The following is a 26,406-nucleotide window of genomic DNA, read 5'->3' on the forward strand; positions in this document are numbered from 1 at the left end:
GTGACACACGCGAAAGTAGGACGGGCGCCCGAACGCGTCGGACGCGACTCGACGCTCGTTTGTCCTTTGTCCGCGCCCTGGTCACTACTTATACCAACGGCACATCACACACATTGATTTCTTTGTGACCGATATCTCAGCTCTATAGCGCCACTGCACTCCTTAGCCTGGACGCTAGCCAGGACTTAGGGACGCAGGTAAGTGCTTCGCCGCAATACCACCTGCTGCGGCTCTGAAGGCAAACCAGGTTACTTCCAGAGGAGAGGAGTCTACTGTCGGTTGTAATTGAGCCGAGGACGACCTCGGATGGCATCCACGTTGAAAGGCTTTCAAGAAGCATCCCTGGAAGTACTCCTGAAGCAACTTCACGATGTACCCGTTTCGACACCCTCCGACAAAATCTTGACTCGTCTTACAGACCATCTTATTGGTTCCACTGCGCAAACAGCTTCGAACTTCGCACATCAACGTCATGAGCATTGGTTCTGCTCTCGTGCCGAGGAGACAGTCAGAGAGGCTGCGACGTTTCTTATTCGCCTCCACGCTTACAACAGTGATCGGGTGAAGGCGTGGAGAAGACAGCTTCAGAGATGCCTCGCAGGATGTTGCGGCTGTGTGAGAAGTTTCCAGGAGGTCAAGATATCGTCGAGAGCGACGTAAGTATCATTACGCTCCATCGTCGTATTGCTGCCCCAGTGGTCTCACAGCTTCGTACAGCTACTTTGGGGCTTTTGTCGACACGATCCTGAAGTCTTTCTATGAGGCCTTGGACAACTGGGAACTCGAGGCAGTCCTTTCCGCCCTTGCTGACAAGGGTCTTACAGTCGAGTCCGTTGGCAGTAATTCACGTTCTCTCGCTGAGGCCCCTCCCGCGATCACATACCATATATTATGCAACCCACGTATCCTACAAGATCCGCGAATATCCAAGATAGTGCGCGTGTGCGTCCCGAAGGGCCCTATAACACAGTGGCCGTCGGACTTCCCTCCACCGGGTCTGTTTTATCTCGTGGTGGACGAGCAAGAGGATGTCCGCAGATGGGCTTTAGGGCAACTCGGTTTGTGTAAGGCTTCCGCCATGTCAGCGGACAGGTTCCTGCCAAGCTACTGCTCCGTGCTCAAGACAGTAACGTCGGTCGTTTCCGATCAAGCCACGGACCACAGTACTGTCCACGCCGATTCTACCTTCAGTCGGAGTGCTGCCATCCTCTGGTCCGGTTATGCCATCACACTTCGCTACGTGCCGGTCGAGTTCCTGGTGCCTCGGAAAGCGCTCGAAGTCGATGTTCGGCATGTTGTCACGAGCCATCTGCACGATACTGGATCTCGTTAGTATTCAGCCTCTTCTCAACTTGTGCTGTACTGACGATGTCCCATTGATTATATTATCGCCTGGAACGCTAAACGGGATAAGACTTCGGGGACGTTCTCAAAGGGTTCCTGTTGATTCTTTCCAGGATTGGACCGGGCGTCTGGGACGGCGAGGGAACGGAGTATCCCCAGGTCGTTTTCAGCTCCATCAAGGATAACGTCCGTTACCTTGACACTCTGCAGAACCTTGCAGATGTACGCAAAGAAAATTGGCTTCTCAGCTGGGTTGAGACCTACCTGAAGACGATAGGGAACCTGCCGATCTGCAAAGACGTCCTTCCGCTTATCATCCATTTTCTGTGCGAGGAACTACAGCATCAACGCTTCCAGGGTATTCGGCCTGCGGCCATGAGTATCGCTGCCAGGGTGGGTACAACTGTCATGGCACTTTACGTCTTGTTGACATTACGTTGTTACAGATCTTGACCTCTGCCATCTCGCAAACTGAGAAGGTACATCCTGTGCTCAGGCAAAGCCTAGTTTGGGAGATCATGGATGTGCACAGCAGCATACTCGTATCGGTCGCTTTCGCCAAAGCCTTCGCCGGGGACGTCTGGGCAGAGGCTCGTACGCACACACGAAGGCTCCTGAAGCTCTCGCTCCTGCAGGATATCAAGACCGTCAGCTCCGCCATTTCTTGTCTATGCGGAACGTCGACCTCATCTGCTACCACACCTCTGGTTCTGCGGGAACAACTGTGGAAGGGAATGTACAATAACATTCAGCCCGGCGACTCAGACGCCATGGCCATGATGCTGACAATACTCTCTAACATATCCCATATGGACGATCTCAAGGATATCGCGTTCGCCGACCGCATCACCCGATCCAAAGATGCCGAGTCTTTAAGGACTCTGCTCGGCAGCGTGAACGGTGCCTTGGGCACCATGCGTAGTGGATTCGGCGACGCTGCGACAAGATACCTCGACCTCAGTCTTCCTTCCGTCGTTGCCGACCTTTTACAGCGACCAGAGGTCGCCAAGAACGTCACTGTCCTCATGCTCTCTCCCGTCGAGACGATCCAGGAGAGTGCGCAGGCACTAGCCGGACTTGCATTCGATGTCGAAGTCCGCTCGGACTGTTTACGCGCGCTGCTGGAGAAGGTGCCGGATGGTACCTTCGGCGGCATCCTGCAGTTCCTCGGAACCTTCATCCAGTACGCACAAGTGGTCCCCGAAGCATGTAGCTTGTCCAAGGCTCTAGCTCGCTGTCTGACTGATGTCATCGACGTCCTATGCTCTAGTTCGGACGGACTCTTGCTGAACCAACAATTCCTCATGGCGGGCGTCGGCGCGGACGTCCCTGCACGGTTGCCCAAGTGGTGGAATATGATGACGCAGGCGTTGTCCGTGATCTTCGCGAAGACACCCAAGTGGGCAATCTACTTCGAGAACGCCGAGATGGTGCTCTGGATGCGTGACGCCCTCATTTTTGGGCGAGACATGTTGGCGCAGCGCCGAGTCATCGAGTCCGCAACCCTGGTTCAATCACAACAAGCCGCTACCGGTAGAAGGGTGTCACGCGTGTTGAAGAGGATGGTCGATGACCTCCAAGCGGTCTTGTTCGAACTGACGCGCTGGCTTCGGCTCACGGACGAGGAATTGCTACATCAATCCTTCGCCTTATTGGAGACGCTCCTCTCATGCTTCCGCGATACCGAGATTCGCCCCAAGCCGGAGGCACTGCAGAAGTTGCAGAAGCACGTCGACGATGCGCGGAAGACCGATCCTAAGCGCCCACAGACACGATTGGACGCGGCTCGACTAGCGCGACTGCAGGATGCCATCAGCAGCTTCGACGAGGATGACGAAGTAGAGATCATCGAGCACAAGCTCCCCGAGAAACGCAAAGCACCTTCGGGATCCAAGGCGTCTCCTGCGGAGGAGGCGAGGAAAGAAGCGAGGAGAGGGCCTGCTCAAGATCGGGGTAAGCTCGACCTGCGAGTAGGCGATCGGCAAGCCAGGAAGACCTCCATTTCCAGCTATTTCTCGGCAGAGGACCAAAAGAGATTGAATGCGGCTCCTACAGCCGTACCTCAGCTTACCCGTAAACCGAATGCTCAGGTCGCACCGACCACGCAGAAGGCTCTAGAAGTCCCTGGTCCTACCGGAGGCCCTTCGACGAAATCGGTCACTTCGGAGCCTACAACGGAAGCTTCGAGCGAGGAGAGCGAGGACGATGGGGAGGGTCTGGCATCTCTTTCTAAGCTGCAGCGAACCCCGGTCATCAAGAAGCCGGTGGAACGCAGACAAGTCATGATGTTGGATTTGCCTACCAGGGCCCGCAATCCAGCGTTGGAGCGTATGAACAAGCGAGAAGATGCGAGGAGGACCCAGTTGCGGCTGAAACCGGATGTGTCTGGCCTTCATCGAACGCTACTTGCTTGGGACTACGACCATGATGGCCCTTCGCCTCCCGGCCAGCCCCTGAAGCTCGAGCGCGTTCCATCCACCTTCTCTGATACAGAGCATTTCCGTCGCATTTTCGAGCCGATGCTGCTGTTAGAATGTTGGACTCAGCTCACCGAGGCGAAGGAAGGTGCACGGGAGACGTACGATTGTCGCATTGCTGGCCGACAATTCGTCGATGACTGGCTGGATCTTGACGTGTCTTTCACGGGAAGCGTCGACAGAGACTGGAGTCTTGGCGATGCAGACGTGGTCTTGTTGCGTCATCCTCAGAGCAAGAAGGGTGTACTGGCGAAGGTTCAAAGCTATAAAGGTACACCATTCGGTGTTCAGGCAACCGTTCGATGCTGCGCACGTGGTAGCGACCCTAGCCTGCTGCCCAACTCGATTTGGTCGCTGAGTAAAGTGCTGAGGTCAGTGCTCGCCGACGTACAAACCCTCATGCACTGATATTATCCAGTCTCACCACATTGTATCGGGAGTATGCTGCTTTGATGTCGCTGCCATATTATGATCTCTCCCAGGCGATACTTCGAGCGAGATTGAACAAGCCCACGACAGCGGACTCGAAGGAAGTTCAGAGAATGATGGCTACGTACCATGTCAACGAACCGCAGGCCAGAGCTATACTCTATTCGCTTACGGCAGACGGCTTCGCTTTGATCCAGGGGTAAGCACCACGCATAACACAACCACTGTCTCAGCTGAGTTGTTACGCAGACCTCCAGGTACCGGAAAGACCTCCACTATATGCGGCCTTGTGCACGCGTTCCTGTCCAGACGGCCCAAGCCTGGCACATATATCCAGGCAAGTCGCAACGGGGGGCCAGCCGACAAAGAACAAGTCAAAAAGATCTTGTTGTGCGCACCTAGTAACGCCGCCATTGACGAAATCGCCTTTCGTCTCAAGGAGGGCGTGTCCGGTGCGGGGCGGCAAGTCAGCTCCCCCAAGGTCGTTCGGCTCGGTAACGTCAAGAACATCAACGCGAGTGTTAAGGACGTCTCGTTGGAGTACCTGATTGAGCAGAAGCTGAACTCCAACCCTCAAGTTGCCAATCCGAAGGATGCGCGCGGCGATATGGCTAGGCTTCGTGCAGATCTCGAGAATGTGAAGAAGATGCGCCAGAGCAAGTTCGACGAGATTTCACAGATCCATGATAACACGGCAAAGACATTCGCCCTGGAGGAGGATATAAAGAAGCTGAACAAGGAGAAGAACTCGCTCATCCACCAGATTGACAAGCTCAGAGACCAGCAGAAATCCGACTCGCGCACGATGGACGCGACTCGAAGGCGCTTTCGAACGGAAGTGCTCCAAGAAGCCGACGTTATCTGCAGTACCTTATCCGGCTCATCGTACGAATATCTAGAGCAATTTGACTTCGAGTTGATTGTCATAGATGAGGCAGCTCAGGCCATAGAGCTCAGTTCGCTCATTCCTCTGAAGTATGACTGCAAGCACTGTGTCATGGTAGGAGGTACGATGGAACCTATCTGTACTGGGTTGCGATGTTGCTCACGGTGACTCTAGATCCACAGCAACTACCACCTACTGTGAAGTCGCAAGAGGTGAGTGGCTTGTTCTCCTCCTTGTCGCGTCTCTCATAAGTTCCATTCAGGCATGTACGTTAGGTTACAACCAATCTCTATTTGTACGTCTGCAGCGGCAGCGTCCGGACGCTGTGCACCTGCTTAGGTACCTTCCCTGCTTGGGTCTGGTATGGCAATTCGCTGATATCAGTCATAGCATACAGTACCGGATGCATCCCGACATCAGTCAAGTTCCTAGTCGTCTGTTCTATGAAGGTCGGCTTCAGGATGGACCGGACATGGCGTCGAAGACACTCAGACCGTGGCATTCGCACGAGAAATTTGGGACATATCGGTTTTTCAATGTCCTTGAAGGACAAGAAGAAACTGGCATGGGTCACTCCTTCATCAACCGCGGGGAGATCCAAGTTGCCACGGCGCTCTTCAATCGTCTTCGGCGGGAATTCACCTCTTTCGACTTCGACTCCAAGATCGGCGTGATATCAATGTACAGGGGTCAGATTGTAGCCATCCGGCGTGCGTTCGAGGAGCGCTTTGGCCCAGAGATCACGAGCATCGTAGATTTCAATACCGTCGATGGCTTTCAGGGTCAGGAGAAAGACATCATAATCTTGTCTTGTGTCCGCGCTGGTCCGAACGTACAGACCGTAGGGTTTTTGCGAGGTCAGTCACAACGTCTTTCTGGATAAAGTTGACTCCAACTTTCGCGCTGTACAGATGTGAGGCGTATGAACGTAGCATTGACGCGTGCAAAGTCCTCGATCTTTGTGCTTGGTCACGCGCCGACCCTCGAGAGAAGCGATGATATCTGGCGTAGTATTGTCGTGGATGCACGGGAAAGAAATCGTTTGGCCAACGTGAGCCACATAATTTGTCACATGGGTCAATCGTTCATGACTGCTTTCAGGTGAACGTCGCTTACTTCACTGCTCCAACAAAAGCGACGACTAAGCCATTATCGTCTACGAAGGCCCCCAAGACACAGTCCAAGATCCAATCACCTGAGACAGCAATGCGTTCGACTGTTCCTGGCGCTCTCTTGACGCCTCGAGAACTCAAGTCTGCTGGGAAGAGCGGAGGCCATGCTATTCCAACCATGGCTGGTCCTTCGGCATCTGGTAGCCTCGCAAAACCGGACGGAGAGAAGCCGAATTTGAAGCGACCCGCACCGACGGAGGTTCCTGGCGACGAAGCAAAAACAGCCTCAACGGGAACAACAAGCAGCGCACAGGCACCGTCCAAGCCACCTCCCAAGAAGCGACCAAAAGCGGCACCGAGTCTGTTCATACCCAGAAACAAAGTGAGCGACCTTGCGAACCTTGACTCGGCGAGGACTGACGTAGTCACAGCGCGGTCCATAGACCTGACGTCTCGTGATATACTATTCACATCATCTTCATCTTGCATAGACTCACCCATCTACCACTGCATTAATCACTCGGGTTCTCCGGCGCATTAACTTATTATCGCTATCGTCGCATGATGTCTCCGTTCAATCCGTATAGCACCGTATCACAATTAGACATAATATTAATGAGACTCAATCGGAGGTAACTCCCATCCTGCGGGTCCGAAGTGTGGGATGACCACAGTGCGCCCATCTTTTGTCTTGATAGGTTTAGAAAATGTGCAGAGTGACTTGCCCAAACTGGATAGCCAAGCACCGTTGACCACCGTTAGACCTGCTCGACTTATCAGAGAGATCAATGTCATAATAGAAGGAAGCAACGAACCCTTCATCCAGATGCGACTCGTCTGAACTACTTCAAGGAAGACGACGTAGTCTGGTGGGGAGTTGCTGTACAACACCGAAGATGGATGAATATAGACATCGTCAGCGATGCCCATGGCTCGGTATGGAACACCCTTCGACGTTGTGAACTTGTCTCCAGAGGCAGAGCCTTTGTCCATTAGATCTTTGCGGACAGCGACCTGGTCGATGAACCCGGCAGTGAGTAGCTGCCGGAGCACCTTGAGCTATGGATAAAAGGTCAGTATGATGCGAAGAGAACAGGTGGGTTGACCAACCTGAAGCGCACTTGGCGGCTTGAGGTTCGCTACGAATCCGGTCTCCAGCTCAGGGAAGTTTGTCTGGACAATGCTGCTAATTTGAGCACGAAGCTTGTGTATCTCCTCCATTGCCTTTGAGAAAATGATGAGATGGCGTCCAAGAAGCATGGCACAGATGAACTACCTTGGGTCTTACGAAATGCTCGGAGCAGAACGAATGGCCACCACCAGCGTACTCATAAGCACCTACGACGGACAACATCTTGAAGACATCGCTACTCGAGTTCCCAAGGGATGTATGAGTCTGACCAATACGTGAGTCGACACCAATGTCGCGAGCGACAACACCCATACCTGCTGTGACCGGAAGTACGCCCGTCGGCGCAAGCGGCGCGCCTCCTTCGCTTTGGCCGCCTCGCTGGTGAGATGCGACAACTCCTCATCAGCTTCATCCTCAGATTCGTCCCCGGCGTTCCCCACAACTTCTTCGCGCAGGAAGGGATCGCCAACCGACAAGATAGAGACGACCGTAATGACATACGGGAGGCATCCGTGCTGCCGTCCACTGACTAACATTCTCGAGTACCGCGGCGACAGAGGGAACAGCGACATCGCCTTCCCAATCTCAGTAACGCCCCCTCCTAAGATCAGTGAACCTCCCGGCGGCGGTGCGAGCGCGCCAAGGTAGGTCAGCACGGTTTCTGCCTTGCGCAGGCTAGTCCGATCCGGAGGCGTCGGGAAGGGGAAGTTGACCACAGCGTCGATGTTCATGCTCTTCATCTGCAGCACTACACCTTCGATGGGCACACGCAGGATCTCGGGTTGCGCGAATTGCTCGAAGTAGTGTTCGAACAGTGCCGAGGAGTAGAGACGGTAGCAGTGGCCAGGCCCCGTTCGGCCCGCACGACCTGCTCGCTGGGCAGCGGATGCCTTCGAGATCCAGCTTACTTGGAACGCTTGTACTCCGTTCGCCACGTCGTATCGTCTCTGGGTAACGACGTGAGCGAGCGATATCGGAGAAAAAATGCATGTGTACGTACCTCCTTGGCCCTTCCACTGTCTACAACGTATCGTATGTCAGGGATAGTCAGGGATGTCTCCGCGACGTTCGTGGAGACCACGACGAGGCGATGTCCTGGAGGTGGTGGTTTGAAGACCTGCATCTGCTTTTCGCTGGGGAGCAACGCATACAACGGGACAATGTGCATGGGTACTACAACAAAAATGACGAATGAGTCAACGCATCATGCAGAAGGGAACCCCACATACCGTCAGACTCTTCCGTGTCTATGCCCAACTTCTCATCTTCGTCGTCGTCGCTATCGAGCGCCTCTGGATCGTCGTCGATAGGACCGCCTTCACCATCTACGTCGAGAGCCAGAGCTTCTTGTTCTCCGAGGTCAAGATCTTCCGCCTCGACGTCGGCTGAAGGACCATCAGTACGGAATCAGACGGTTAAATCCAAGCGATCCAACCTTGTGCAGGTGCCACCACGGTGCTCTTAAAGCCCTCCTCCCGCGGCTCTCGCTCCTGCGTCCTCGCCTTCGCTGCCCTCATCTTCCTCCGCGCTTCCAAGGCATTCGCGCCGTACCGCGCCTCCAGCTTCCTGCAGACACCTGATATCTCGTTCTGGCCCGTCAAGAAGATGAGGATCCCGCCGGGCGGGAGACGCGCGTGGATCTTGCTGGCCTTCTTGACGGCCTCCGAGACATAGTCGGACGCGGTGCGTCGGCTGAAGTGCACTGTGACGGGGTGCTGGCGTGCGGGGATGTGGATGATAGGAGGGGGCGTGGAGAAGAGGGTCTTGTTCTCGGCGAAGTCGGAAACACGGAGGGTAGCGGACATGATGATCAACCGCAGGGGCTAGATGGAAGCGGCTTTTTAGATACAAGGATCATGAGCGTACAGCTGGACTGGACGAACCTTGGCGCCGTCCTTACCTTCCCTCCACATTTCCTCCCTGAGCTTGACCACGCGACTCAGCACGCCTATGAGGATGTCCGTGTTCATGCTCCGCTCGTGCGCCTCATCAATGATGATGACCGAGTACTTCCTGAGCAGGAAGTCCGCCGCGAGCTCACGCAGGAGGACACCGTCCGTCATGAACTTGACGGACGTGGTCGGCGCGACCGTGGCGTCGTACCGGATCTGGTACGACACGCGCGAGGGCGGCAGCGCGAGTTCGTGTGCGACGCGTGACGCCATGGACATCGCGGCGACTCGACGGGGCTGAGTGACACCGATCATGCCTGGGTTATCTGCAAGAGCGCGCGGTGTTCAGTAAACAGACGCATGTGGATGATCGCAGTGGTAAGGTAAACTCACCACTCCCGGGCGACCCAAACCCAGCTTCATACAAGAACTGCGGCACCTGCGTCGTCTTCCCGCTACCCGTCTCTCCACAGATCACGACCACGCTATTCAACAAGATCGCCTCCATGATCGGCTGCTCCTCCGCCACGATCGGGAGCATGAGCCTGCTCTCCTGCACCTCCGGCGCCCGCGTCACCTCCACGACCTTCCGCGGCAACGCACTCCCGCGCTCCTTCGACACCTCAGCAGATTGCTGCACGGCCTTGGAGAAGGTAGTCGCGGGGAGTTGTAGGTTCTCGCCGAGTGGGCCGCGGAGGAGACCGTCCGTCGGTGGAGGCCCGGTTTTGCGTTTCTTGGCGGGCGGTGGTAACGAATCGGTGTCGGGTGTGGTTGGCAGGGTTGCGGACTCGGAAGGTGCAGCTACGGGCGCGACGTAGTCCTTTACACTGCTGAGTTGTTGTAAGGCCCATTCCTTGAAGCCGAGTTTGCGTTTCGCAGGCGGGGCAGGTTCCTCTTGCGATGCATCGGCGGTACTGCCATCGCCAGAGTCCTCGCCATCGGACTGAGACGCGTCGCCTTCTGGGTCGTTCTCCTCTGCGCCTGATGACTCGGCGGAGTCGTGGATGCCTGACCATTCCGAGGCACCGTCTTGATCTCCGTCAGCCTGACTTTGCACATCTTCGCCATCGTCGCTTTCGTTTGGGTCGTACGCGGAGTCGGAACTGTCGAAGGAGGTGTCCGAATCGTCGTTGGTAGCTTCAGGCACGGATCCCTTGGTCTTCCATGACGCGAAAGCGGTCTGCAGAAAGAGCCCGTCAGACGACCGGACAACCGTGATGTGAGGTAGTTATACGGTACCTTAGAGCCTTTCGGCTTTCTCTTCGAGATCTTCGGTGCAACGGCGGAGCCATCCGCGGTTCGCTTGAGTGCGGAGCCCACCTGCACCGCATGGGCGACAGCTGCAGGGGTCTCGCCCGGGGACAACTTGGCTGTCGAGAACCCAGAGTCTACAATCACGACTGGGTTCGCCCTCGAGGTCCCGACATCGCCCTCTGTGTCCTGATTAGCCGGCTCGCCATCCACCCGCATGCTGTCCTCTCCTTCAGACTCGGCGTCGTATGAGGTAAGGATGTTCTGTTTTCCCTGCCCGCGTTTGCCTTTGCGCGTCATGCCGTCCAAAGCCCGTCGAACCTCTTTGTCTTCCTGTTTGTCGAGCATGTCCTTGTGCGTGGATGCCTTGCCCGTGCCTAGAGTAGCAGAGGACTGCAATTGGAGCGTGGTTGACAGTTGCGCTTGACTCTTACTTGGAGTGGATGTCAACACCTGGCCATGGCATGCAGAACGAGCTACTTACGATAGCTTTTCAAATATCTCTACACGCTCATCTTGCTTGAGTTTTTTGTCCTGTTATCCGGGGGAGACTTCAGAAGCGTTCGCGGTATAAGGATGGCACCGGACACTCACGATGTACTTCTCGAGTCTCTTCTTCTTCTTACTGCTCGCTTTCGAATTCTGCTGATCAAACAGCTAAATCAAACAATTAGCATGTGTCCGCAACGGCATTCGGCTGGATCTGTAGCGGACCTCTTGCCTCAGCTTTTCCTTGCGGTCAAGCTCCTTCTGCTCAGAGCTCTTGGGCACGACGATCTCTGCATTGGGGTTCTCCTCCTGCACGTCATGATCCTGCGTGTCCTTTGCCTTGCGCTTTCCTTTCTTCTTATGTGATGAGCCACCAACTGTGGACTGACGGGCTTTGGCGTTGTACCTCTGTCTGGTTCTGTCCACAGGCATGTCGAGGACAGTGCTCGTAACTAGTTATGAATTGGGAGTAGTCGTGTGAGAACCAGAGGAAGATATGGGGCCGGCGTGCACGACTAGAGAACGCGAAGTTATTGAATGCTTGCCGCCGGAGGAGTGGAGGACGACCTTCCATGGGCGCTTGTGCGCGAATGCAAAATCTGAGGATAGGCTCGATCAGATCTGAATCTCGATATACACCGAGTGTGTTCTTTATAAGAGCCTCTGATTCGAATTGGCAATGGCCTCCTCGCTCAAGCTGAAAGGGCAGAGCAGACACGCGCGCCGTGCAGTACAAGTACTCTGAACCAGCATCGCGCTGCCAGCACACGTAGTCGACAGCTGTCTCTCTTCGTGACATCGTTTGCCCGTACAGTATCTCAACACGTGGTGGACACTGCACTGTGATAACTTAGTACGGTACAAGATTCAAGCTCTCCGGCCAGGGAGTTCCGAGTCTGCGAAGCATCTACCAAAGGTGTTCCACTACAGCACGGCGATGAACTGCACACTGCAGTGCAGTGTGCACAGTGCACTCGCGGCTCGCGGAATCCACGTGATCGCGGAGGTTGCGCGGACTTGCGTGGGCTGCTGGCCTTCGAATTCAGTGTCTCGCCCCGTTCAGACCTAGCTATTTCCTCCCCTGGGCGTCGGCAGCACCGGGACTACAGCAGACCGGAACTGGCATGCGTGGCTCAGTGGTGACACAACAGGCCCGTTGGATCGCTGGACGTCGAAGAAGCCTTCCATTTCCCCGCCTGGGCAGCACCGCCAGTCTCAGTCTGTCCGCGAGGCAGACACCTCCAGGTGCTCCGCCCATCACGAGAGCCCCCTCGCTGCGGGATCTCTATCCTCATCGATCCCAGTCCACGCTGTCCCCTCTGAGCGCGCGGCCCTTCTCCACTGCGTTCTCTCTTGCTCCCACCAGCTCTACCATGGCCTCGTTCACTCCCCCTCAGGCTGCCCCGACGTGGACCCACTCTGCAGACGATGTCCTGAGACTCACCAAGGAAGCCATTGCGAACGATACGACGGCACTTGACAAGGTCGCTGCTCTGAAGCCCGAAGACTGCAACTTCGAGACTGCAAGTAGTACTGAGACCTCTCGAGATCCTTGACTCTGACGCGGACTCCCTTCGTAATAGGTCTTCGTAAGTCACGTTGACCCTCATGCGAGCTCCTCATCACTGAATCACCGTAGCTTGCGCTGGCTGAGGCAGAGACCGCGATAGATGCGGCCGTCGAACCTCTGTCCTTCTACCAGAACGTTTCTCCGTCCAAGGAACTCCGTGATGCCTCGAACGAAGCAGAGGTGCTCGTCCGCGACTACGGGGTTGACGCCTCCATGCGACTGGACGTGTTCCAAGCCAAGCTTGCTGCTGAGAAGAACATCAAAGCAAGTGGGCAGAAACTCGATGCAGAGGAACAGCGTTTGGTGGACAAGATGCTCCTGGACGGGAAGCGCGCCGGACTTGCGTTGCCCGAGGCGCAACGCGATGAGCTGATGAAGCTCAAAAAGGAACTCAGCCAGGCGTCTCTGGAGTTCAGCGTGAGCATCGAGTTGTTGTACAATACGTATACAGTATTGAAATAACTGAACTGCAGAAAAACTTCAACGAGGAGAATGTCAGCCGAGCTCGATCTGATGAAAATTGTACGAAAGCTGACGACGGTGGCAGAGTACGGTGACATTCACCATAGAGCAGTTGAAAGGCGTGCCTGCGGACGTCACATCTGGCTATACGAAGCGCACCGATGGAGGAAAGGAAGTATACGACGTAACAATGAAAACGCCAGATATCTTCCCTATCGTAAGCACACACCCAAGACAAACCAGATATACATAGCTAACAACCTCCTGCAGTTCAGGATGGCCGAGAACCCAGAGACCCGCCGGCTAGCCTCAGAAGCCTACGACCGCAGGCTGGAGATCAACGCGCCCCTACTTGACAAGATGCTCGGTCTGCGCCGCAAGATCGCTAGCATACTGGGCTACCCGACCTGGGCAGACTACATCACCGAGGTCAAGATGGCGAAGGACTCAAAGACGGTCATCGAGGCGAGTCTCGCCCTCCCCCACATCACCCACACCCAACCCCTCTCCTAACCTCCTCCTCCCACGCAGTTCCTAGACGACCTCGAGCAGAAGCTCCGCCCGATCGGCGCGCGCGAGCGCGTGACGCTGCTTGCGCTCAAGCAGGAGGAGCACGCCGCGAAGGGCTACCCGTTCGACGGCGAGCTCTACATGAGCGACTTCTGGTACTACTCGCGCCGCCTGCTCGAGCGCGAGCTCGAGCTCGACGACCAGAAGGTCAAGGAGCACTTCCCCGTCAACAAGGTCGTCCCCGCGATCCTCGAGATCTACCAGCAGCTGCTGGGCGTGCAGTTCGTCGAGGTCAAGAGCGAGACGCTGTGGCACCCTGGTGCGTGGTATGCTGGGCGAGTGCGCCCGGACTGTGACTGATGGAGCGACACGATTATAGACGTGCAGCAATTCGCGGTATGGGAGAATGGTGCGAAGGACGAGTCTGGTTTTGTCGGCTACTGCTACCTCGACCTCTTCCCGCGCGGTAAGTGTCTGATCTCGTTCCATGGATCCTCCACAAAGTTGACCCTACCTCTCATCTGACTGTCAGAGGCGAAGTACTCGCATGCCGCGGTCTGGCCGCTGCTCCCCGGGTACACCCGCCGCGACGGCAAGCGCTCCTACCCGCTCGCCGCGATGGTCGCGAACCTCGCGAAGCCGACGCCGACGACGCCCGCACTAATGCAGCACAGCGACGTCGTGACGTTCTTCCATGAGATGGGCCACGTCTTCCACGGGTTGCTCAGCAAGACACGGTTCGCGCGGTTCCATGGCACTGCGTACGTTCCTGGCCTCAGAGACAATGTGGCGACGGCTGACGGTCGTGCGGTTTAGGGTCGCGAGGGACTTCGTCGAGGCGCCTTCGCAGATGTTGGAGAATTGGTGAGTGGCGGGGCGGTGGGGGGTTCTACTTGGATGTTGGATGCTGATAGGGCTGTAGGTGCTTCGAGCCCCCGGTCCTGGAGAAGATGTCGAGCCACTACGAGACGAAGAAGCCGCTCCCTCGCGACCTCATCGACAAGATCATCAAAAGGCATGCAGCCACTCCTCCATGTCCGAGCTGTGACTGACCCTCCCGACAGTCGATACGTCAACGTCGGTCTGTACTACCTCCGCCAAGTCTTCTTCGCAAAGTTCGACATCAAGGTGCACACGGATAAAGGTGCGTGGTCGTCAGCGACGCCTCTGCCTCCATGCTCATTGAGTAATGCTGGATCACAGAGGCCACCGACTACACCGCGCTGTGGAATGACCTCCGCGAGGCGATCACGACCGTCAAATTCAAGCAGCGCGCGGCCGGGCAGGGCTCGTTCAACCACATCGCCGGCGGATACGACGCGGGCTACTACGGGTGCGTCGCGCCCGCCAGTCGTCCCCGCCACGTAACTGACGACGGCGCGACTTGACATAGCTACACGTACTCGCTCGTCTTCGCAGCCGACATGTACGCCACCGTCTTCAAGCCGGACCCCCTCGACCCCGCCCGCGGCGCCAAGTACCGGGACGCGATCCTCCGCCCTGGAGGCAGCAGAGAAGAGGACGACTCGCTCAAGGTTACTCTTCTTTCTCCGTCCATGCCCGTGGTGTGCAGCGCTGACCTGCTGCTGCTCCCCACAGGAGTTCCTCGGGCGGCCACCCAACTCAGAGGCGTTCGTCCGCGAGCTCTTCGGGCACACGGGGTCTGCCGGGTCCAACCTCTAGTCCCCTCTCGTCTCACCCTCGTCAAGTCGATACGCACTGTTTCTCGCCCCCACGCATGTTCCGCACCTGCCCGCTCTGCATTGTCTTACCGCATGTATCCGCTTCCTGCTCCCATATCCACACACCATTCACATCAAATATGCGCACGAAGTTTGCGGATCTTTTCTATGATATCTCCTCAGGGTCTCGCACTCTGAGGCTGACAGGTCTGTGAAGTTCAGAACCTGTGGACAAACGAAGTCCCGGATCGTTCCGATGAATCGCACGACGTCGCTGCGGTTCTCGCTGACTATCATTGCAGTCACAGAAGCTCTCGGTATCTGAGTATAACTTACAAGTGCCAGTCCTGAGTCACCTGGGGTCTGTATGTACGTCTGATTTATCCTGATGCACCACGCACACAAAGGGTGAACCGAACTTCCGACATCGGTGTGCACTGTAAGTGTAACGCGTCTGTGGCTGTCGCGTGTTCCTCCGCCACCAGCGCGTCGCCCGAATGATGCCCTCAGTACTCACTCGTTTGCAAATTAAAAGCACATGTACGCCAGAGGACCTCTGTATATAAAATCAACTCGCATTCACCGCGAAAACACGCGTACACGACGACTACTATGACAACACACTACCTGGTACAGTACCAACTAAAGACGAGTACTACCAGTAGCGACATCATGATACCAGTTCTACGCCTCCACGGCAACGACGAAACCGACGAAAAACAGCTGCGCATGCAATGGGAAACTGGCACAAATACAGTATGGAGGACAACAATAAGGGTGGCAAGGCACGGCGAACGAGGAGGCGGGGGACATAAGGCGGGGCACTTCAAAGGCCGCGTGGACGGCTAACTTAATAATCTACAACAAACCAGTTCGGGGAGCGCAGGGCCGGAGGTATTGCGGGAATGGTGCAGAAAGCGATAACAGCTGCGAGGCGCAGGGAAGTGGAAGCTGAACAATGCATGCAGGAAGCGGCGTGGAATGGAAGGGGGCACTGAAGGAGTGTGCATCATCACAGGCGTTGCGAGTGCGGAGGGAGAGGAGAGCGAGGGGGAGAACACGGTCGGACCAAGGAAAGCAAGGCGAACAGTCTTCACAGTATTACGGTAGAGCCAACGAGAGCGTCCGCGCAGCGACTGGACTCGGACAAGAAACAGCGACATCAACCATCCACCACCAACCAGGCAGAGAGAGCGAGAGCGAGGATGCGGGAGGCTCACAGCGGCACCGGCGCACCTGTCAGCCCGCCGATGACCACACACACCACCAAGGCCGCGATCAACGCACTCCTCACCACGATCTCCCACTGCGCCCTCGTCACGACGGGGTTCAACACCGGTGTCAGGGGCACCGCAAACGCAGGCACGGCGCGCACCTTCCTGAACCTCACCGTCCATCCCACCTTCACGCCCGCCTCCTTTTCCTCCTGCTTCTCAGCATAGCACTCGGACGTGACACTCGGCGACGTCGGCGAGGCTGCGGCGGTGACACTCGCGCTGGGAACGAGGTGCGGGAACGTGAACGCGCTGGCCGCGAGAGTCCCCGTCGGCGACATCTCGGACGGGTCCGCCGCGACTCCCCACCCAATCCCCCACCCCTTCTCCTTCTCGAGCTCGGTCACACACACGGGCACGCCATTGATCTCGCGCTCGATGTGCACACGCACGACGTTCCCGGGGCTGCACCGTGTCTGCCAGCGGCTCAGCACTCCCTTCGGCCCGAGGCTCATCCACTTGTCGACGGAGTTAATCGCCCCGCTGATCTTGCCAGAGCTCTTCGCGACTTTCCCGTCGGTCTTTTCCCCGGGTGCTCGGCGAGCTTGTCCGCGGTATCGTCCAGTGGCGAATCTCGGGCGCTTGGGTGGCAGGGCATCGAAGTCGAAGGGATCGACAGGTTGCCGTGACGCGATGCTGCGACCCGCCTCGACGTCGTCGCCGACCTCGCCTTTGATGTCGTACGTGAACGGGTGAATGAATGCAGCTGTTGTGGTCACTTCTGCTTCCTCACTGGTGTCGTAGTCGGGCCAGAGCGGCGGCCTGCCGATGGGGAACGAAGCCGTCGCAGGACCCTCGGGGGCGGGATGTTCGTCGTAGAATGCCTCTGAGATCTCGATACAAGGGGTACTAACAGCCGCACGATGCTCGCTGCGTTCGTCGCCGTCCTCGTACCCGCTGTCTGGCCCATCGTCCTCGTCCGTGTACTGCACAGAGGCAACTTCGATGTCGTAGTCTTGCGATGAGCGCTCAGGACGTGTCACGACGCGTTGCGGGAACTGAACATCGCTGTCCTCGGAAAATCTCGATGGCGGCGTGATGATCGTGAGTTTTGGCTTTTCGCACCGGATGGTACTGTGTTCACGAAGATCGATCGGGATGGGACTGCTTATTTCGGGAGCGGAAGACTGACGGCGCGGACGACGGAAAGGAACATTGAACTGAACAGCAGTAGGTGTATCGGGCGCTGGACGGGGCTGGAAAAGCGATGTGACCGAGCCAGATGGTGAGGGATGGGGCTGCGGGTCGGAGATAGGAGGGCGAACAAGCTCGAATGACCGAAGTTGACGGAGGTCACCGAACACGTAGATCATCATGCAGACCTATCAGACAGTTGATGTCAACATTGTCTACTCAGACATACGAGTGCGCACATACCCCATACATCGCGGAGATAAAGATCGTCATACCCGCCCACATACCGGGGATAGCAGCCAGCCTCCACCAGCGATTGCCATGGACAGCGAAGTTGACAATAAGCGGGATACTGAGCGAAAGCATGAGCATAAATCGCGGACCGCCAAGATGGATCATGCTTACCTGCCTGCAAGGCTAATCACGATCCCTCCTGCACTTCCACAGACCGCCCGCGGTGTTCCTACGTTGTTGTACGTCGCAAGCACAAACCGCTGCAAGCTTTCCGTGAGCATCTCTCGCACGGCATCCGCGAGCTGATCAAAGACGGCGGGGTCTGGCGGAGGGACGTTATGACCTGCGCATATAGTCAGGATTGAAGACGAATCAATCGAAACTATGTCCGAACGCACCTTCAAGGCCCCAAACACACGTCGACTGACTCTGACTCCATGATCCGTGTGCAGAGTCAGTCTTCCCTTCATGACTCCCTACCAGGCTGCTCGGTGAAGACCTGTGAAACGGCGCGAGGATGTCGCTGGGCACATCCAGTTCGTAGTCACCATTAGGTGTGAGGAAGGTGCGCTTCGCCCGCGAGTAGGAGTATGAGAGCTCCGGGTTGGCGGAGAGCGAGGCATGCGGTGTGCGGTACTCGCGGCGAGGGGTGCCGTTGTACGAAGACATGCGCGCAAGCCTACTCTTGCGCACCCATTCTGCGTAGTTCTGAGTATACTCGCGCAGCCAGAGGATGAAGTACCTGGCCCGACTCGCATGAGGGGAGGAAGAGTGGTCAGATGGCGGGCGGCTCACAGGTTCTCGGCATTCTGCTCGACAAATAGCAACCACTCCTCAAAGTCCTTCAGACCCAGCGGCGGAAGATGCTTGCGATCAAGAATGTCGTCGAGGCTGATCTCAAAACGCGGGATCACACTGAAGGTGGGAACTTGCCCCCGTGCCGCCGGTGGGTTCAGCAGGCGCGCCTAAGCGCATATAGTCAGGTTTTCGACTCGGAAAGACGTGCGGAGGACGCACCGGCAGGGAGACGAGAGCCTGGCATCTCAGCTTGATTGTCTTGGGCTGGGACTGGACGGGGGCCGGGAGGGGGGTCGGGACGCCCGGTGCGCGCTGGCTGGAGACGAGGACGGGTTTGGGGAACGTCGGGGGACCACTCGAGCTCATCGCGAGGGGCGACGAGGGGGAGGCTACTCACAGCGCGGGGACGGCGGGTGGGGGAGCGGCGGCGAGTGGGGGGCGGACGGAGCGCATGGGCTGGAGAATATGAGCCGAGGGGGAAGTAAAAAGGTCGAGCGTGACGGGTGATAATCCTCTGGGGAAGCCTCGCGGGGACCCGGCCTGTACTGGCAGGTTCTGGCAGGGAACGTGCTCCCGAGGACAGGGAACCATCCGCCTGCCTCATCCGTCCCCCGCGGGCGCCTCTTCTCGTCCCGCCCAGCACAGACTGCCCGCCCGCCACCGCCGGGGCCTCTGGTGTCGGCGAGCGTCGCGGCGATGGGCTGGCCATGCTATCCTCCGCCGTTCGCGCTGTTCGCGACGGTCGCCAGCTCTGTTATCGCCGCGCGTCAACGTGTGTCCAACGGTGACGGCCCGTCGCTCGACGCAACTCACACACTGGCGCGCCGGAGCTTCTGGGTGAGTAATGCGGCGAAGGCCTGCATTCAAAGTTAGGGTTAGCTGTCGATGCTGAGTTCTGAGGCTTCCAGTCGCCCGGCAAGTGCAAGAAGGCGTCGGCCATGGCCCATGACAGCACTTACCCCGAGATTATGGCAGGCCTGCTGGATCAGACCGAGCGCGTCCTGCAGTGCTGCATGCACACTGCACATCCACGCGATCGTCGAGCCCAGACAGGAAAAGCGCCTTTCTTGCCGTAAATTGGCATGATCACTGCAGAGTGCAGCTGGCATGCCGGTGACATCTGGGTGACATGCATCGACTTTGCCGGAGGAGGCTACGCACGATCTGATCTCGCCCGGCCCGCCCGCCACTCTTGGCGCGCCTCCCGCCCTCCGCGTGCGATGTTCGACTTTCAACATGGCCACGGCCGCATCGACGAGTCGGTGGATCCGAGTCCCCTCATATTCGGAGTGCTTATGACGCACATACCCACTTCACAGATGTCTTTGGAATCGCAACTAGTATCTTGAAGCAACTGCCATCGCTGTACGGGCCGTGTACGACACTCAGTACTGTCCAATGAAGCCATGTACGGTATGTATTCCGCCACAGAAATCCACAACTCGCCTCGAGACTCGCTGTCACACTGCTCCAGCACGCTCAGGCGAAGTGCCCCACGCAGGCCATCTCGGGCAGTCCGCCGCCGCCACGGAAACCGTCTTTCCCCTTCGGGGCGCAACGCACGTCAAGACCTTCGTGGCGCAGCGTGACGCCGCCCTCCGATCTCGCCCCGCCGCACCTCGTTTCCCGACCTCCCCGCGCAGGGGGTGACATCAAAAAATGTATCTTAGCTCAAAGGTACGTTCGGCCTACGTCGAATCCACCGGTCAACAAACAAGGGCACCGGCGTACTCGCATCATCGCTGTCCACGCCTGTACTGACGGCGCATGAGCATGAGCATGTGCATGCCCCCGATGCCATCCGGATCCGAGACCATCACAGTGCTGACGGTCGCCACCGACACATCCGTCATTGCTGGACAGTGCGCGCGACGAGCCGTGGCTGGGCTGGGCGGGACCTGCTCGCTTTTCACGACGTTGATCGGAGCTGGACGTGAGGCGAAGGAGCACTGACGCGCGTCGCGCTACCGTTCGTGTCCTCCTCTCGCCTGTTTCTGTCGAGTGTGCAGAACGTTCCGAGGACGTCACGGGCGCAGGCCAGCGCCGCCACCCAAGACTAACGACGATCCCCCCGCAGAAGCCTCTTTCACGGTACCGGAGCCCTCCAGTGCATTGTTCCGGGCCACTCTGCGCTCTTCAGGAAGTCCCACTGACTCCTGTGCGGGCTTCTCCAATCTATGATAAAGTAGACACGGGTGCAATCTAAGATTTGCCATCATCACCGCCTGCGTCTTCGTGGGTCTACTGGCCAATGGGTCAACCGGATTTGGCTGGCCTTGCCATAGCCTCAGTTGTGGCGGACACTCATTACGCCGCTGACCAGTTCAGTACATTGCTCGGTCGTGCTGAAAAGTGACCGGGCCTTCGTACGCTTGATCACCGGTGGCAAGGTGTGGAGCATCCAGTGAAGTTCTGTACGCTGCAACCCCTGAAACTCTGAAACTCTGCACAGACAGGGCCAAGGAGCCATATATACAAGGACGATGTATATTTTTCCACCCGGTACCGGCTGGGATCTGTAGTGGGAGAGACGGTGGCCATTCTTCTGACAGGCGACACTTATAATCATTTGGAGATGCTATCAGAGTCGTAACTGTCTCGTGCATTGAACGGTGGCATTTGCATCATTGACTGATCACTGCGAGCTCAGAGTATGCTGTAGTATACTTCAGCTTACTATTCTCTGAAAAAGGGCTCTCCGGACCTTGCGGCGGCCCGCGTTGGAAGTCGAGAGCACACGCACACGTCGCACAACCTCGGAGTCTTATTATCTACGATACCGTGCTCTCCTGATCGAGTTCGACATCTGTACGAGCTCTCCGTCTGTGGCAGGAGTTAACGACTAAGGCGAGTTATCTCAATAAGTTGTATCCCATGAGTTTCTGCTGAGGCTACTAGGCATAAGGCAACTTTGTTGCGCAGTGCTGATCTCCGTTGGTTACAGTAACCCCGTGGTCCGCATCTGTGAGAACAAGCGAAATACGATACGGCGAGCGCGAGTGTCCCAGGCGAGGGCGATGCCTGAAGGGCAATCGCGTGAGGTAGGTACATGTAAATCGACACGTTATATACCCCCTCCCCCTATCCATTTAAGTCAGGTACTATCGCGGCCAAGCTTGCGAGCTCACCACAATCGCGTGTTCCAACAGCGTCTGCAGTATCTCAACTGAGAAACAAAATGTGTCATATTGTGTCCTGCAACGCGACTTCGAAAGGTGCCACCGACGCGTCTTACACTGCACGTGACCGTTCTGCATGACATCGCGATAGGCGCCCATATAACGCGCCCAGGAATGTCGATCGTTGTGCTATGTACTGACCGACCCGCACGCGTCCCTTGTCTTTGTCCTCATATCAGTGGCATCATTCCGCCGGGATCATATGCTCGCAGAATACCTATGCTTCTTAGACATGAGGCCTAGGGAGGCCTCGGAGGATCGGCACCCCCTCGTGCACGTTGTGATGAGTGGCGCGGGGAGTATAATAGAGCACTGCAAGTGTTGTCCTTCTCTGCTCTTTGTCCTTCGTCAGTCCTTCCACATCCACGTCTCTTGTATAGGCCTCGTATAAGAGCAAGGTGCGAGTGCTGTGCCTACAACAAGCCTTTAACTCATTCTCTATCCCTGCTCTATCATACTGGTGAGCTTCCCGCGATCCTTTGTCCCGCCTTGCGGTACGTTGCTGACCTTTGTCCAGCTTCCTGCTGTGCAGGACTTCTCAACACACAAACGCGGGCGAAAACGTGTATATAGTTTCTCCAACCACACCACTTCTCACGAGTAAGTATCGACTACAGCCCTATCCCTTGCCGGTGGATGCTCACGCTCTAACCCGCGTCAAGACGGAACCGCTTGTTGCACAGATGTCGGCGGAAGTGTTCGGCATAGTCATGTACGAGTCTCCTCGCACGAACAGGATACGGCCGATGCCGTGCAAGTCCTGCAATCAGATGGTAGACATCGAGTCCGAAGGATGCGACCACGCAAGCTTGCGAGACCAAGACTACGACGATGACGACGACGACGACGACGACGACGACGACGATGCGATGGAGGATGACGATGAGGACGACGGGGAAGGTGAAGACGATGAAGATGAAATGGAGGTCGTCGGCGAGGCGGTGGAGTCCAGCCGCTCTGCCCTTCCGCAAGACGAGTCTCGGAACTCGGAGGGAGTAGCGCGTGCCGAAGGGCGAGCACTAGTCCACACGGGCTCGGTAGATATCTGCGAACAACAGAACGCCTTCATGCGCGAATTCCGGAAACAGCTTGCGGGCGACGGAGACTGCACCGTACTTTCCGTTTCGCAAACGTGGGGGGACCTCCCCGCGTTGTGCACCCAGTACCACGAGGAGCTCGACGCGGAGCCATACGACCGGACGCCCACTTGGAGGACCTCCCTGCCTGCCGTGCATAGACTGTACCTCCAGAACGTGCACCCTAAACTCGTCCACAAGCTCTTCATACACTGCGAGTTCCCCAAACTCAACTCGCTCAACCTCGACTACGACATCGCCGGCCAGCCGGAGCGCACAGAGCTGCTGTCCGTGCTCCTCGACGCCGGCCGCCACCTGCTCCCGCTGCTCAGCACGTTCCACACGGAGAACGAGCTGCATTGCCCGGACTGGGACGTCCTGAAGCGGTTCTACGTGGCGATCGCGAACGTCACCGAGTTTACGCTCCAGTACTGGGCCGACTCGTACAACTGCCCGGAGTGGTTCGACGTACTGAAGGAGCAGTGGGAGTACGTGCGGGACCACCCCTGGGCGCACCTGCAGCCGTACCTCCCGCGCCTCCGCCTTCTCGTCTCGCACGGCCCCACGGGGGAGAAGCTGCGGGCCCTGCTGAAACTTCGTAAGATCATCAACTTTCCTATCCGGGAGGTCTATTACGTGCGAGGATACATCCTGCAGTACGAGATTGACCATCTGGGGGATCAGCTGGATTACTTCGAATGCGACGAGGAGCCCACTGATGAGTTGGAACACTTCAATATGCTGATGCGTGCCGTGAGGTCGCAGCCCTTGGTACCGCCGTAACAATGAATGACAATAATGCCTAACGACTCGGACTTTACTCTCAAGTTATGTAGAATGTAAAGTGCGACTGTATTATGATGGAATTGACCAATGGCGTGGTGTGTCCTTGACTCGGAGCGCTGTTGCGCCTTGGTCCTACAAGCATTGCGAACCAAGACCCATAACTAGTATTCGCCACAATGTGCCACACCGAGCCTGAGTGCCAGCACCAGGCTGGCTCTTCATCTTCTGGTCATTCACTTCATTCATGGCCGATGTCATGCGCATACTGGCATGGATGGTTTCTTACCGGCCCTCTTGTCTTCATGCATATCTGCCGTTTGCCAGTGCCACGAATATAAAGCATGGTGGCGCGTACTCTGCATAGGGAATACGACTCGGAACTAAGATCTGATCAGAGCGGCCCGGGCCCTGGGTTGATGCATCTGCTTCTTGTTAACGTTTTTGTCAATGTTTCCGCTTCCCACCCGCCACCACCCTCCGAACCGCCAAGTATTGCCCAAAACTGTAGCAACTCTGCCAGTGCACTAGATACTCACTGCGCGAAGTGAGGTGTTGAGGCGCGTCCTTATCGTCGCGACGTGAGAGATCAATTCATATTTCATAACGAAGGTGCATAATACCGTCCGACTCGTGGTGTCCTCTGTCCGAGTTGTGCTCACGTCGTACGCACGACTCGCAGCGATCGTAGGACTCCCTGGACCAGAATCAGTAACCATGTCCGAACCGAAAGGCGAACAGACAGCGACGTCGTCGACACACTTTCAATCGAGTCCAAGCGCTCCATTCGCCCATGATCCCTACGTCCCACCTCGAAATGGCCGCCGTCTGATTGACGATATCCCCACGGAACTACTTGTCCAGATTTTTATGTGTGGGGAAGAGCGCCACATGATCCGTCACCACGGCTGTGTTATCCCGGAACATAACAACGGCGAGGCCAAGCTACCGTTTGAAGTGACCACCTCCCATGTCTGCAAGCTCTGGCGCGACGTCGCGATCAACACACCCGCTCTCTGGAGCGAGATTTGCTTCTTCGAAGGTCTGCCGTTCACCCAGACCACAATCTACCTCGAGCGGTCGAAGTGTGCGCCTTTAGATATCCACATCCACCTGCGCCGAAGGACATCCCCACTCGCCGCGATACTCGACTTGATCATCCCTCACGTCTTTCACTGGCGTTCACTCTGGTTCCAAGCATCGCAGTATGATCAGATGGACTATGCGTTCAACCGTATGGGCCTCTGCTCTGGCGCGCCCATGCTCGAGGTCTTACGGCTACATTATGTCTGCGGTGGCGGGGAGGACGAGGACGAGGACGACGAGGACATGCCGGTATTCTACACCTTTGCTGGAGACCTGTTCAGTGGCAACGCACCGAAGCTCGCGCGGATCACGTTATAGAGCGTCCACCTTCATTGGGCCGCATCCCTCCTCCTGAGCGGCCTCGTCGAGGTGGACTTTGCACAGCAGAGCAGCATCTCTAGTCAATCGTTCGAGGACTTTTCGCGCATGCTGCGCGAATCGCCGGGGCTCGAGTCATTGTCACTGAATCAAATAGGGCCGGTCAGCATCGAGTCCCAGACATCCTGGCGGGGGGGAAACGACACTATCCTCTGTCTGCCATCTCTCCGACGGCTCACCATCGAGACCAACGACCCTCCAGTGAACTTTTTCGAGTGCTTCGCATTCCCTAATCTCACTCGCCTTACACTCTGCATAGTGTATCAAGAGAGTCCCACTCACGGCGAAGAGGTCGTGCAAGACCTGTTGCGGCCGTCGCCCGCAACGGGCAGGTCCGTCCTGAGTGGCCTGCAGTCTCTCAGGATTGCAGGCGTGTGTTGCAATGACCGTGCAACGGTGGCAGGCGTGTACGCTACACTTACAAATCTGCAGACGTTGAGCCTAGATTTCGAGACCAGGGGAATGGTGTTGTCGAGGGGGTGGTACGACGTCCTGACGACGCAATGGGAGAGCATTGCAAACGCGAACGAAGAACCGCTCCTGCCTCAGCTACAAGCATTGAAATTGATCGGCTTATCTGGGAAGGATATGCGCCACCTCATCGAGGTACGGGCCGCTACTCGGAGACCGGTCAGACAGGTGTATGTGTATGAGGAGAATGACCTTGCACAGGAGGACAAATCATGGATCAAGCACAATGTAGACACATTCGAGTACTTCGATAGCATCATGATGTGGGCGGAGGATCATTTCACTTTTGTAAATTAGTGACAGACTCAGATAGGAATGTCGATGGGAGTGCATGATGATGCATGATGAACGGTCAACAAAGCCCTGGACAATGATCTGTTGTAATAGACTCGTTGGCGTGATCATCTTGCGACAGGCCACAGGAGGGATACTGGGGAGGCCGCCGATCCCCTACCGACTCCTAAGTACTTACTAAAGCTATCATGAGTACTCGAGTACTCGCCGAGTCTGGCACAGAATGCAGCACTTGCCAAATGCATCCTATAAGTCGAGTCGGATGATCTTGATCTAAGTTTCAATCTTTCGTTGCTTCCGCCGTCAGCCAACCGCCGGCAGCTTCACAGTCCCGGGTCTCACCACACTGCTCACTGCAGTCTGTTCCAGATCAGTACTAGTGGACTACCTGGTGCGTAGCATAATAAGCATATCGTCAATGCCACCGCGATGGATCCTCACGCACGAGTGGTATGTCACTAGT

The 26,406-nt window shown here is 56.7% G+C and overlaps 8 protein-coding genes across 8 annotated transcripts; 6 read left to right on the forward strand and 2 right to left on the reverse strand.

Moving 5' to 3' along the window:
* Positions 1-63: 63 nt before the first annotated feature.
* C8Q71DRAFT_828629 (SEN1 N terminal-domain-containing protein) lies at positions 64-6,789 on the forward strand (the record flags this gene model as incomplete). The annotated part of the gene is made up of 12 exons (XM_047926332.1): positions 64-197; positions 248-656; positions 718-1,328; positions 1,415-1,737; positions 1,791-4,192; positions 4,240-4,449; positions 4,500-5,257; positions 5,311-5,348; positions 5,399-5,475; positions 5,527-5,993; positions 6,048-6,187; positions 6,238-6,789. The coding sequence occupies exons 2-12, from the start codon at positions 307-309 to the stop codon at positions 6,787-6,789; spliced, it is 5,928 nt and encodes a 1,975-aa protein (XP_047782839.1). The 5' UTR covers positions 64-197; positions 248-306.
* Positions 6,608-11,579, reverse strand: C8Q71DRAFT_737554 (P-loop containing nucleoside triphosphate hydrolase protein). Its single transcript, XM_047922599.1, has 14 exons — positions 11,238-11,579; positions 11,118-11,180; positions 11,008-11,057; positions 10,512-10,956; positions 9,666-10,452; positions 9,264-9,598; positions 8,816-9,203; positions 8,610-8,765; positions 8,381-8,553; positions 7,695-8,327; positions 7,525-7,644; positions 7,359-7,472; positions 7,064-7,307; positions 6,608-7,012 (listed from the first exon to the last, which is right to left on the reverse strand). Exons 1-14 carry the CDS (start codon positions 11,442-11,444, stop codon positions 6,861-6,863), a joined length of 3,867 nt encoding a protein of 1,288 aa, XP_047782840.1. The 5' UTR covers positions 11,445-11,579; the 3' UTR covers positions 6,608-6,860.
* A 484-nt stretch (positions 11,580-12,063) lies between these two features.
* C8Q71DRAFT_737557 (Metalloprotease) lies at positions 12,064-15,621 on the forward strand. The gene is made up of 15 exons (XM_047922600.1): positions 12,064-12,535; positions 12,596-12,601; positions 12,652-12,999; positions 13,056-13,076; positions 13,130-13,261; positions 13,315-13,509; positions 13,576-13,873; positions 13,934-14,020; positions 14,087-14,315; positions 14,371-14,418; positions 14,477-14,569; positions 14,619-14,698; positions 14,758-14,887; positions 14,948-15,089; positions 15,154-15,621. Exons 1-15 carry the CDS (start codon positions 12,137-12,139, stop codon positions 15,235-15,237), a joined length of 2,292 nt encoding a protein of 763 aa, XP_047782841.1. The 5' UTR covers positions 12,064-12,136; the 3' UTR covers positions 15,238-15,621.
* Positions 15,622-16,452: 831 nt separating this feature from the next.
* C8Q71DRAFT_853922 (uncharacterized protein) lies at positions 16,453-19,042 on the reverse strand (the record flags this gene model as incomplete). The annotated part of the gene is made up of 6 exons (XM_047926992.1): positions 16,453-17,832; positions 17,888-17,996; positions 18,050-18,221; positions 18,277-18,620; positions 18,674-18,843; positions 18,896-19,042. 6 exons carry the CDS (start codon positions 19,040-19,042, stop codon positions 16,453-16,455), a joined length of 2,322 nt encoding a protein of 773 aa, XP_047782842.1.
* Positions 19,043-19,302: 260 nt separating this feature from the next.
* C8Q71DRAFT_336691 (uncharacterized protein) lies at positions 19,303-20,004 on the forward strand. The gene is made up of 2 exons (XM_047917905.1): positions 19,303-19,513; positions 19,577-20,004. The coding sequence occupies exons 1-2, from the start codon at positions 19,373-19,375 to the stop codon at positions 19,760-19,762; spliced, it is 327 nt and encodes a 108-aa protein (XP_047782843.1). The 5' UTR covers positions 19,303-19,372; the 3' UTR covers positions 19,763-20,004.
* A 2,692-nt stretch (positions 20,005-22,696) lies between these two features.
* Positions 22,697-23,824, forward strand: C8Q71DRAFT_737575 (uncharacterized protein). Its single transcript, XM_047922601.1, has one exon. The coding sequence runs from the start codon at positions 22,725-22,727 to the stop codon at positions 23,712-23,714; it is 990 nt and encodes a 329-aa protein (XP_047782844.1). The 5' UTR covers positions 22,697-22,724; the 3' UTR covers positions 23,715-23,824.
* A 330-nt stretch (positions 23,825-24,154) lies between these two features.
* On the forward strand, positions 24,155-25,118 carry C8Q71DRAFT_904312 (uncharacterized protein; the record flags this gene model as incomplete). Its single annotated transcript, XM_047928845.1, has 2 exons — positions 24,155-24,326; positions 24,397-25,118. The coding sequence occupies exon 2, from the start codon at positions 24,432-24,434 to the stop codon at positions 25,116-25,118; it is 687 nt and encodes a 228-aa protein (XP_047782845.1). The 5' UTR covers positions 24,155-24,326; positions 24,397-24,431.
* Positions 24,959-26,308, forward strand: C8Q71DRAFT_737579 (uncharacterized protein). Its single transcript, XM_047922602.1, has 3 exons — positions 24,959-26,120; positions 26,180-26,228; positions 26,286-26,308. The coding sequence occupies exon 1, from the start codon at positions 25,227-25,229 to the stop codon at positions 25,944-25,946; it is 720 nt and encodes a 239-aa protein (XP_047782846.1). The 5' UTR covers positions 24,959-25,226; the 3' UTR covers positions 25,947-26,120; positions 26,180-26,228; positions 26,286-26,308.
* The last annotated feature ends 98 nt before the right edge of the window (positions 26,309-26,406 follow it).

The sequence above is a fragment of the Rhodofomes roseus genome (assembly GCF_022264815.1).
Source record: "Rhodofomes roseus strain CIRM-BRFM 1785 chromosome Unknown C8Q71scaffold_3, whole genome shotgun sequence".
In the NCBI taxonomy this organism is placed as follows: domain Eukaryota; kingdom Fungi; phylum Basidiomycota; class Agaricomycetes; order Polyporales; family Fomitopsidaceae; genus Rhodofomes; species Rhodofomes roseus.